Here is a 12,052-nt window from a genome sequence, read left to right as displayed (position 1 = left end):
TTGATTGATGATTGATTGATTCTCAGCGCTGAGCACTGTTCTAAGCGCTCAAGTTGGCAACATATAGAGAATGAATGAATGAATGAATGAATGAATGAATGAATATATACGATTGAATGAATGAATATATACGATTGAATGAATGAGTGACTTCTAGACTGTGAGCCCGTTAGGGACCGTCTCTAGATGTTTCCAACTTGTCCTTCCCAAGCGCTTAGCACAGTGCTCTGCACCCAGGAAGCGCTCAATAAGTATGACTGACAGTGAACGAATGAATACGAATGAATGAATGAATGAATGACTTCTAAACCGTGAGCCCGCTGTCGGGTAGGGACCGTCTCTAGATGTTGCCGACTTGGACTTCCCGAGCGCTTAGCACAGTGCTCTGCACGCAGGAAGCGCTCAATAAATACGACTGAATGAATGAATGATTGAATGAATGAATAAATGCGATTGAATGAATGAATGACTTCTAGACCGTGAGCCCACTGTCGGGTAGGGACCGTCTCTAGACGTTGCCGACTTGGACTTCCCAAGCGCTTAGCACAGTGCTGTGCACACAGGAAGCGCTCAATAAATACGATTGACTGACTGAATGAATGAATATGATTGAATGAATGAATGAATACGATTGAATGAATGAATGAGTGAATGAATGACTTCTAGACCGTGAGCCCGCCGTCGGGTAGGGACCGTCTCTAGATGTTGCCAACTTGTCCTTCCCAAGCGCTTAGTACAGCGCTCTGCACACAGTAAGTGCTCAATAGGTACGACTGAATGACTGAATGAATTTATAAATACGATTGAATGAATGAATGAATGACTTCTAGGCTGTGAGCCCGCTGTCCGGTAGGGACCGTCTCTAGATGTTGCCGACTTGGACTTCCCAAGCGCTTAGTACAGTGCTCTGCACACAGTAAGCGCTCAGTAAATACGACTGAATGACTGAATTAATTTATAAATACGAATGAATGAATGAATGAATGAATGAATGAATGACTTCTAGGCTGTGAGCCCGCTGTCGGGTAGGGACCGTCTCTAGATGTTGCCGACTTGGACTTCCCAAGCGCTTAGTACAGTGCTCTGCACACAGTAAGTGCTCAATAGATACGACTGACTGACTGACAATGAATGAATGAATACGAATGAATGGATGAATGAATGTCTTCTAGCCTGTGAGCCCACTGTCGGGTAGGGACCGTCTCTAGATGTTGCCGACTTGGACTTCCCAAGCGCTCAGTACAGTGCTCTGCACACGGTAAGCGCTCAATAAATACGATTGAATGAATGAATGAATATATACAATTGAATGAATGAGTGACTTCTAGACTGTGAGCCCACTGTCGGGTAGGGACCGTCTCTAGATGTTTCCAACTTGTATTTCCCAAGCGCTTAGTACAGTGCTCTGCACACAGGAAGCGCTCAATAAATATGACTGACAGTGAATGAATGGATACGAATGAATGAATGAATGACTTCTAGACTGTGAGCCCGCTGTCGGGTAGGGACCGTCTCTAGATGTTGCCGACTTGGACTTCCCTAGCGCTCAGTACAGTGCTCTGCACACGGTAAGCGCTCAATAAATACGATTGAATGAATGAATGAATATATACAATTGAATGAATGAGTGACTTCTAGACTGTGAGCCCACTGTCGGGTAGGGACCGTCTCTGTATGTTTCCAACTTGTATTTCCCAAGCGCTTAGTACAGTGCTCTGCACACAGGAAGCGCTCAATAAATATGACTGACAATGAATGAATGAATATGAATGAATGAATGAATGAATGACTTCTAAACTGTGAGCCCACTGTCGGGTAGGGACCGTCTCTAGATGTTGCCGACTTGGACTTCCCTAGCGCTTAGCACAGTGCTCTGCACACGGTAAGCGCTCAATAAATACGATTGAATGAATGAATGAATATATACAATTGAATGAATGAGTGACTTCTAGACTGTGAGCCCACTGTCGGGTAGGGACCGTCTCTAGATGTTTCCAACTTGTATTTCCCAAGCGCTTAGTACAGTGCTCTGCACACAGGAAGCGCTCAATAAATATGACTGACAGTGAATGAATGGATACGAATGAATGAATGAATGACTTCTAGACTGTGAGCCCGCTGTCGGGTAGGGACCGTCTCTAGATGTTGCCGACTTGGACTTCCCTAGCGCTTAGCACAGTGCTCTGCACACAGGAAGTGCTCAGTAAATACGACAATGATTGAATGAATGAGTAAATACGATTGAATGAATGAATGACTTCTAGACCGTAAGCCGGCTGTCGGGTAGGGACCGTCTCTAAATGTTGCCAACTTGGACTTCCCTAGCGCTCAGTACAGTGCTCTGCACACAGGAAGCGCTCAGTAAATACGACAATGATTGAATGAATGAATAAATACGATTGAATGAATGAATGACTTCTAGACCGTGAGCCGGCTGTCGGGTAGGGACCGTCTCTAAATGTTGCCAACTTGGACTTCCCTAGCGCTTAGTACAGTGCTCTGCACACCGTAAGCGCTCAATAAATACGATTGAATGAATGAATGAATGAATGAATGGAGCGAGGCCTCCCTGCCTCCCTGGGGGTGGGCCCGGCTGGCGGGGAGGAGGCCTGACCCCCGGCTCTCCGTCTCTCTGTGTCTCTCTCTGTCTCTGTCCGTCTCTGTCTCTTTCCCTCTTTTCCCCGTGTCCGTCCTCCGTCCGCTCGACCTCCGTGGGGGCTCCGTCCGGCCTCCGTCCCTGGGGCGTCCACTCGGCCTCCGCTCGACCACCGCGGGGGCTCTCCGCCCGGCCTCCGTCCCCGGCCTCCACCTGACCACCGTGGGGGTCTCCGCTCGGCCTCCGTCTCCGGCCTCCACCCGACCTCCTTGGGGGTGTCCACCCGGCCTCCGTCCATGGGGTCTCCTCCCGGCCTCCGTCCTTGGGGGGTGTCCATCTGGTCTCCATCCTTGGGGGGTGTCCATCCGTCCTCCGTCCTTGGGGGGTTGTCCATCTGGCCTCCGTCCTTGGGGGGTGTCCATCCGGCCTCCATCCTTGGGGGGTGTCCATCCGGCCTCCATCCTTGGGGGGTGTCCATCCGGCCTCCATCCTTGGGGGGTGTCCATCCGGCCTCCATCCTTGGGGTCTCCTCCCGGCCTCCATCCTTTGGGGCGTCCACCCGGCCTCCACCCGACCACCGTGGGGGCCTCCACCCGGCCTCCATCCTTGGGGATCTCCTCCCGGCCTCCGTCCTTGGGGGGTGTCCACTCGGCCTCCATCCGACCACCATGGGGTCTCCATCCGGTCTCCATCCTTGGGGGTGTCCACCCGGCCTCCATCCTTGGGGTCTCCTCCCGGCCTCCATCCTTGGGGGTGTCCACCCGGCCTCCGCCCGGCCACCGTGGGGGTCTCCACCCGGCCTCCATCCTTGGGTGTCTCCTCCCGGCCTCCGTCCTTGGGGGGTGTCCATCCGGCCTCCACCCGGCCTCCGTCCTTGGGGGTCTCCATCCGGCCTCCATCCCTGGGGGGTGTCCACCCGGCCTCCGCCCGACCACCATGGGGTCTCCATCCGGCCTCCATCCCTGGGGGGTGTCCATCCGGCCTCCACCCGGCCTCCATCCTTGGGGGTCTCCATCCGGCCTCCGTCCCTGGGGGGCGTCCATCCGGCCTCCGCCCGACCCCCGTGGGGTCTCCGCCCGGCCTCCATCCTTGGGGACGTCCACCCGTCCTCCACCCTTGGCGGCCTCCACCCGTCCTCCACCCTTGGCGGCCTCCACCCTTGGCGGCCTCCACCCGTCCTCCACCCTCGGGGGGGGGCGGGGGGGCGTCCAGCGTGTTCCCCCGGGAGCTGAAGGAGGTGTTCGCCTCGTGGCGGCTGCGCTGCGCGGAGCGCGGGCGGGAGGACATCGCGGACCGGCTGATCAGCGCCTCGCTGTTCCTGCGCTTCCTGTGCCCGGCCGTCATGTCGCCCAGCCTGTTCGGCCTCATGCAGGAGTACCCCGACGACCAGACCGCCCGCACCCTCGCACTCATCGCCAAGGTCATCCAGAACCTCGCCAACTTCTCCAAGTGAGGACGCGCGGGCACCGCGGGCGGGCGGGCGGGCGGGCGGCGGGGCGGCCCGCGGGTCCCCCGCGCCGCGACGTTAATATCGCATCGATCGTCATCATCGTGTCACTATCGTCATCATATTAAGGAGGAGGACGGTGTCGGTCGGGCGCTCACTACGGTCCGGGCTCCGTACTGAGCGCCGGGACGGAGACGAGCCGATCCGGTCGGACGCGGTCCCCCGTCCTCCTTGGGGCTCGCTGGATAATGAATATAATGAGAGTATTAATATCATGTCAATCATCATCATCGTATTACTATCATCATCATATTAAGGAGGATGAAGGTGATTGTTGGGCGCTCACTACGGGCCGGGCGCCGTACTGAGCGCCGGGACGGAGACGAGCCGATCCGGTCGGACGCGGTCCCCCGTCCTCCTTGAGGCTTATTGAGTAATGAATATAACAATGATATTAATATCACATCAGTCATTATCATCGTATTACTATGATCATATTAATGAGGATGACTGGTAATATTAATATCATATTAGTCATCGTCATCATCGTATTACTATCGATATCATATTAATGAGGAGGATGGTGTCGGTCGGGCGCTCACTACGGGCCGGGCTCCGTACTGAGCGCCGGGACGGAGACGAGCCGATCCGGTCGGACGCGGTCCCCCGTCCTCCTTGGGGCTCGCTGGATAATGAATATAATAATAACATTAATAGCACATCGATCATCATCATCGTATTACTATCATCATCATATTAATGAGGAGGATGGTGTCAGTTGGGAGCTCACTACAGGCCGGGCGCCGTACTGAGCGCCGGGACGGAGACAAGCCGATCCGGTCGGACGCAGTCCCCCGTCCTCTTTGGGGCTCACTGGATAATGAATATAATAATGATATTAATATCATTATCAGTTATCATCATTGCATTACTATCGTCATCGTATTAATGACGATGACGGTGTCTGTTGGGCGCTCACTACGGGCCGGGCGCTGTACTGAGCGCCGGGACGGAGGCGAGCCGATCCGGTCGGACGCGGTCCCCCGTCCTCCGTGGGGCTCGCTGGATAATGAATATAATAATAGTATTAATATCACATCGATCATCATCATGGTATTATTATCATCATCATATTAACGAGGAGGGCAGTGTCGGTTGGGCGCTTACTACAGGCCGGGCGCCGTACTGAGCGCCGGGACGGAGACGAGCCAATCCGGTCGGACGCGCTCCCCCGTCCTCCGTGGGGCTCACTGGATAATGAATATAATAATAATATTAATATCATGTCAATCATCATCATCTTATTATTATCATCATCATATTAACGAGGATGACGGTGTCTGTTGGGCGCTCAGTACGGGCCAGGCGCCGTACTGAGCGCCGGGACGGAGACGAGCCGATCCGGTCGGACGCGGTCCCCCGTCCTCCTTGGGGCTTATTGAGTGATGAATATAACAATGATATTAATATCACATCAGTCATCATCATTGTATTATTATTGTCATCATATTGATGAAGATGACTAGTAATATTAATATTATATTAGTCATCATCATCGTATTACTATCATCATCATATTAATGAGAAGGATGTTGTCGGTCGGGCGCTCACTACGGGCCGGGCGCCGTACTGAGCGCCGGGATGGAGACGAGCCGATCCGGTCGGACGCGGTCCCCCGTCCTCCGTGGGGCTCGCTGGATAATGAATATAATAATAGTATTAATATCACATCAATCATCATCATCGTATTACTATCATCATCATATTAATGAGGAGGATGGTGTCAGTTGGGAGCTCACTACAGTCCGGGCGCCGTACTGAGCGCCGGGACGGAGACGAGCCGATCCGGTTGGACGCGGTCCCCCGTCCTCCGTGGGGCTCGCTGGATAATGAATATAATAATGATATTAATATCATATCAATCATCATCATCGTATTACTATCATCATCGTATTAATGACAATATGACGGTGTTTGTTGGGTGCTCACTATGGGCCGGGCACTGTACTGAGCGCTGGGACGGAGGCGAGCCGATCCGGTCAGACGCGGTCCCCCGTCCTCCTTGGGGCTCGCTGGATAATGAATATAATAATAGTATTAATATCACGTCGATCATCATCATCGTATTACTGTCATCATCATATTAAGGAGGAGGACGGTGTCGGTCGGGCGCTCACTACGGGCCGGGCGCTGTACTGAGCGCCGGGACGGAGACGAGCCGATCCGGTCGGACGCGCTCCCCCGTCCTCCTTGGGGCTCGCTGGATAATGAATAGAATAATGATATTAATGTCACATCGATCGTCATCATCGTATTACTATCATCATCATATTAAGGAGGATGAAGGTGATTGTTGGGCGCTCACTACGGGCCGGGCGCCGTACTGAGCGCCGGGACGGAGACGAGCCGATCCGGTCGGTCGCGGTCCCCCGTCCTCCTTGGGGCTCGCTGGATAATGAATATAATAATAGTATTAATATCATGTCAATCATTATCATCATCTTATTATTATCATCATCATACCGATGAGGATGACTAGTAATATTAATATCACATTAGTCATCATCATCATCGTATTACTATCGATATCATATTAATGAGGAGGATGTTGTCAGTTGGGTGCTCACTACGGGCCGGGCTCCATACTGAGCGCCGGGACGGAGACGAGCCGATCCGGTCGGACGCGGTCCCCCGTCCTCCTTGGGGCTCGCTGGATGATGAATATAATAATGATATTAATGTCACATCGATCGTCATCATCGTATTACTATCATCATCATATTAAGGAGGATGAAGGTGATTGTTGGGCGCTCACTACGGGCCGGGCGCCGTACTGAGCGCCGGGACGGAGACGAGCCGATCCGGTCGGACGCGGTCCCCCGTCCTCCTTGGGGCTCGCTGGATAATGAATATAATAATAACATTAATAGCACATCGATCATCATCATCGTGTTACTATCATCATCATATTAATGAGGAGGATGGTGTCAGTTGGGAGCTCACTACAGTCCGGGCGCCGTACTGAGCGCCGGGACGGAGACGAGCCGATCCCGTCGGACGCGCTCCCCCGTCCTCCTTGGGGCTCGCTGGATAATGAATATAATAATGATATTAATGTCACATCGATCGTCATCATCGTATTACTATCATCATCATATTAAGGAGGATGAAGGTGATTGTTGGGCGCTCACTACGGGCCGGGCGCCGTACTGAGCGCCGGGACGGAGACGAGCCGATCCGGTCGGACGCGGTCCCCCGTCCTCCGTGGGGCTCGCTGGATAATGAATATAATAATAGAATTAATATCATGTCAATCATCATCATCGTATTATTATTATCATCATACCGATGAGGATGGCTAGTAATATTAACATCACATTAGTCATCATCATCATCGTATTACTATCGATATCATATTAATGAGGAGGATGGTGTCGGTCGGGCGCTCACTACGGGCCGGGCACTGTACTGAGCGCCTGGATGGAGACGAGCCGATCCGGTCGGACGCGGTCCCCTGTCCTCCTTGGGGCTCGCTGGATAATGAATATAAAATAGTATTAATGTCACATCGATCATCATCGTCGTATCACTGTCATCATCATATTAAGGAGGAGGATGGTGTCGGTCGGGCGCTCACTATGGGCCGGGCGCCGTACTGAGCGCCGGGACGGAGACGAGCCGATCCGGTCGGACGCGGTCCCCCGTCTTCCTTGGGGCCCGCTGGATAATGAATATAATAATAGTATTAATATCATTATCAATCATCATCACCGTATTACTATCATCATCATCATATTAATGAGGAGGATGGTGTCAGGCGCTCACTAGGAGCCGGGCACCGTACTGAGCGCCGGGACGGAGACGAGCCGATCCGGTCGGACGCGGTCCCCCGTCCTCCTTGGGGCTCGCTGGATAATGAATATAAAATAGTATTAATGTCACATCGATCATCATCATCATATCACTATCGTCATCATATTAACGAGGAGGACAGTGTCGGTTGGGCGCTCACTACGGGCCGGGCTCCATACTGAGCGCCGGGGCGGAGGCAAGCCGATCCGGTCGGAAACGGTCCCCCGTCCTCCTTGGGGCTCCCTGGATAATGAATATAATAATGATATTATTATCATTATCAATCATCATCACCGTATTACTATCATCATCATCATATTAATGAGGAGGATGGTGTCAGGCGCTCACTAGGAGCCGGGCACCGTACTGAGCGCCGGGATGGAGACGAGCCGATCCGGTCGGACGCGGTCCCCCGTCCTCCTTGGGGCTCACTGGATGATGAATATAATAATAATATCATATCGATCATCATCGTCGTATTACTATAATCATCGTATTAATGAGGATGTTGTCGGTTGGGCGCTCACTACGGGCCGGGCGCTGTACTGAGCGCCGGGACGGAGGCGACCGATCCGGTCGGACGCGGTCCCCCGTCCTCCTTGGGGCTTGCTGGATAATGAATATAATAATGATATTATTATCATTATCAATCATCATCATTGCATTACTGTCATCATCATATTAAGGAGGAGGATGGTGTCGGTTGGGCGCTCACTACGGGTCGGGCGCCGTACTGAGCGCCGGGACGGAGGCAAGCCGATCCGGTCGGACGCGGTCCCCCGTCTTCCTTGGGGCCCGCTGGATAATGAATATAATAATAGTATTAATATCATGTCAATCATCATCATCGTGTTATTATCATCATATTAATAAGGATGACTAGTAATATTAATATCATATTAGTCATTATCATCGTATTACTATCGATATCATATTAATGAGGAGGATGGTGTCGGTCGGGCGCTCACTACGGGCCGGGCGCCGTACTGAGCGCCGGGACGGAGACGAGCCGATCCGGTCGGACGCGGTCCCCCGTCCTCCTTGGGGCTCGCTAGATAATGACTATAATAATAACGTTAATATCATATCAATCATCATCATCGTATTACTGTCATCATCATCATATTAACGAGGAGGATGGTGTCAGGCGCTCACTACGGGCCGGGCGCCGTACTGAGCACCGGGACGGAGACGAGCCGATCCGGTCGGACGCGCTCCCCCGTCCTCCTTGGGGCTCACTGGATAATGAATATAATAATGATATTAATATCATATCAGTCATGATCATATTACTATCATCATCATATCAATGTGGAGGATGCTGTCGGTTGGGCGCTCACTACGGGCCGGGCTCCGTACTGAGCGCCGGGACGGAGGCGAGCCGATCCGGTCGGACGCGGTTCCCCGTCCTCCTTGGGGCTCACTGGGTAACGAATATAATAACGATATTAATATCATGTCAATCATCATCATCGTATTATTATCATCATATTAATGAGGATGACTAGTAATATTAATACCATATTAGTCATCATCATCATCGTATTACTATCGATATCATATTAACGAGGAGGATGCTGTCGGTCGGGCGCTCACTACGGGCCGGGCGCCGTACTGAGCGCCGGGACGGAGACGAGCCGATCCGGTCGGACGTGGTCCCCCGTCCTCCGTGGGGCTCGCTGGATAATGAATATAATAATGATATTAATATCGTATCAATCATCATCGTATTACTATCATCACCATATTAACGAGGACGGCGGTGTCGGTTAGGCGCTTACTACAGGCCGGGCGCCGTACTGAGCGCCGGGACGGAGACGAGCCGATCCGGTTGGACGCGGTCCCCCGTCCTCCTTGGGGCTCGCTGGATAATGAATATAATAATAGTATTAATATCACATCAATCATCATCATCGTATTACTATCATCATCATATTAACGAGGAGGGCGGTGTCGGTTGGGCGCTTACTACGGGCCGGGCGCTGTACTGAGCGCCGGGACGGAGACGAGCCGATCCGGTCGGACATGGTCCCCCGTCCTCTGTGGGACTCGCTGGATAATGAGTATAATAATGATATTAATATCATGTCAATCATCATCATCGAATTACTATCATCATCATATTAACGAGGAGGGCGGTGTCGGTTAGGCGCTTACTACGGGCCGGGCGCCGTACTGAGCGCCGGGACGGAGACGAGCCGATCCGGTCGGACGCGGTCCCCCATCCTCTTTGGAGCTCGCTGGATAATGAATATAATAATAGTATTAATATCACATCGATCATCATCATCGTATTACTATCATCATCATATTAACGAGGAGGGCGGTGTCGGTTGGGCGCTTACTACAGGCCGGGCGCCGTACTGAGCGCCGGGGCGGAGACGAGCCGATCCGGTCGGACATGGTCCCCCGTCCTCTGTGGGACTCGCTGGATAATGAGTATAATAATGATATTAATATCATGTCAATCATCATCATCGAATTACTATCATCATCATATTAACGAGGATGACAGTGTTTTTTGGGCGCTCAGTACGGTCCGGGCGCTGTACTGAGCGCCGGGACGGAGACGAGCCGATCCGTCCGGACGCGGTCCCCCGTCCTCCGTGGGGCTCGCTGGATAATGACTATAATAATAACATTAATATCATATCAATCATCATCAATGTATTACTATCATCATCATATTAATGAGGAGGGCGGTGTCGGTTGGGCGCTCAGTACAGGCCGGGCGCCGTACTGAGCGCCGGGACGGAGACGAGCCGATCCCGTCCCCAGGATAATAGTGATGATAATCACGATGACGGTGTTGGTTTTCGTGGGGCGCTCACTACGTGGCGGGCACCGTACTGAGCGCCGGGGTGGAGGCGGATACAGTCATAAGTCAGCCGGTTGTATTTATTGAGCGCTTCCAGCGTGCCGAGCGCTGTACTGAGCGCCCGGGGAGGACGGCACGACGATAAACAGAGACTTTCCTTGCCCACGACCAGCTTGCGGCTTAGAGGGGAGGGACGGACGGACAGTCACGCCGATAAATCGACGACGGACGACGTACCTACTGAGCGCCTCCCGCGTGCCGAGCACTGTACTGAGCGCCCGGGAGAGGACGACGCGACGCTAAAGAGAGACGTTCCCCACCCGCGACCGACCTGCGGTTTAGAGGGGAGGGACGGACGGTCCCACTGATAAATCGGTCCAAGTCGATGTACCTACTGAGCGCTTCCCGCGTGCGGAGCGCTGTACTGAGCGCCCGGGAGAGGACGACGCGACGCTAAACAGAGACGTTCCCCACCCACGACCGACTTGCAGTTTAGAAGGGAGACCCGGACGGACTGTCACGCTGATAAATAGATGCCGGACGACGTACTTACTGAGCGCCTCCCGCGTGTGGAGCGCTATACTGAGCGCCCGGGAGAGGACGACGTGATGATAAACAGAGATGTTCCCCGCCCGCGACCAACTTGCAGTTTAGAGGGGAGGGTCGGACGGACAGTCTCACTGATAAATCGACGACAGATGATGTATTTACTGAGCGCCTCCCGCGTGCTGAGTGCTGTACTGAGCGCCCGGGAGAGGACGACGCGACACCAAACAGAGACGTTCCCCGCCCGCGACCGACCTGCGGTTTAGAGGGGAGGGACGGACGGTCCCACTGATAAATCGGTCCCAGTCGATATACCTACTGAGCGCTTCCCGCGTGCGGAGCGCTGTACTGAGCGCCCGGGAGAGGACAACGTGACGATAAAAACAGAGACGTTCCCCGCCCACGACCGACTTGCAGTTTAGAGGGAAGAGACGGACGGACAGTCGCACAGATAAATCAGCGACAGACGACGTATGTACTGAGCGCCTCCCGCGTGCCGAGCGCTGTACTGAGCGCCCGGGAGAGGACGACGCGACGCTAAACAGAGACGTTCCCCGCCCGCGACCGACTTGCGGTTTAGAGGGGAGGGACAGACGGTGACGCCAATAAATAAATCACAGTCGACGTACCTACTGAGCGCCTCCCGCGTGCCGAGCGCTGTACTGAGCGCCCGGGAGAGGACGACGCGACGCTAAAGAGAGACGTTCCCCACCCGCGACCGACCTGCGGTTTAGAGGGGAGGGACGGACGGTCCCACTGATAAATCGGTCCCAGTCGATGTACCTACTGAGCG

At 53.4% G+C, this 12,052-nt stretch overlaps 1 protein-coding gene across 1 annotated transcript in view; it reads left to right on the top strand.

Annotated features, from left to right (window-relative positions):
• SYNGAP1 (synaptic Ras GTPase activating protein 1) overlaps window positions 1–12,052 on the top strand; it is a 193,448-nt gene that overhangs the window by 123,800 nt on the left and 57,596 nt on the right. Inside the window, exon 11 of the mRNA XM_038742183.1 lies at window positions 3,809–4,045. Coding sequence (XP_038598111.1) covers window positions 3,809–4,045 — 237 coding nt within the window. The remainder of the gene's footprint in view (window positions 1–3,808; window positions 4,046–12,052) is intronic.

Source organism: Tachyglossus aculeatus, unplaced genomic scaffold, assembly GCF_015852505.1.
Source record: "Tachyglossus aculeatus isolate mTacAcu1 unplaced genomic scaffold, mTacAcu1.pri scaffold_101_arrow_ctg1, whole genome shotgun sequence".
Lineage (NCBI taxonomy): Eukaryota > Metazoa > Chordata > Mammalia > Monotremata > Tachyglossidae > Tachyglossus > Tachyglossus aculeatus.
This window is presented reverse-complemented; position numbering and strand designations above follow the sequence as displayed.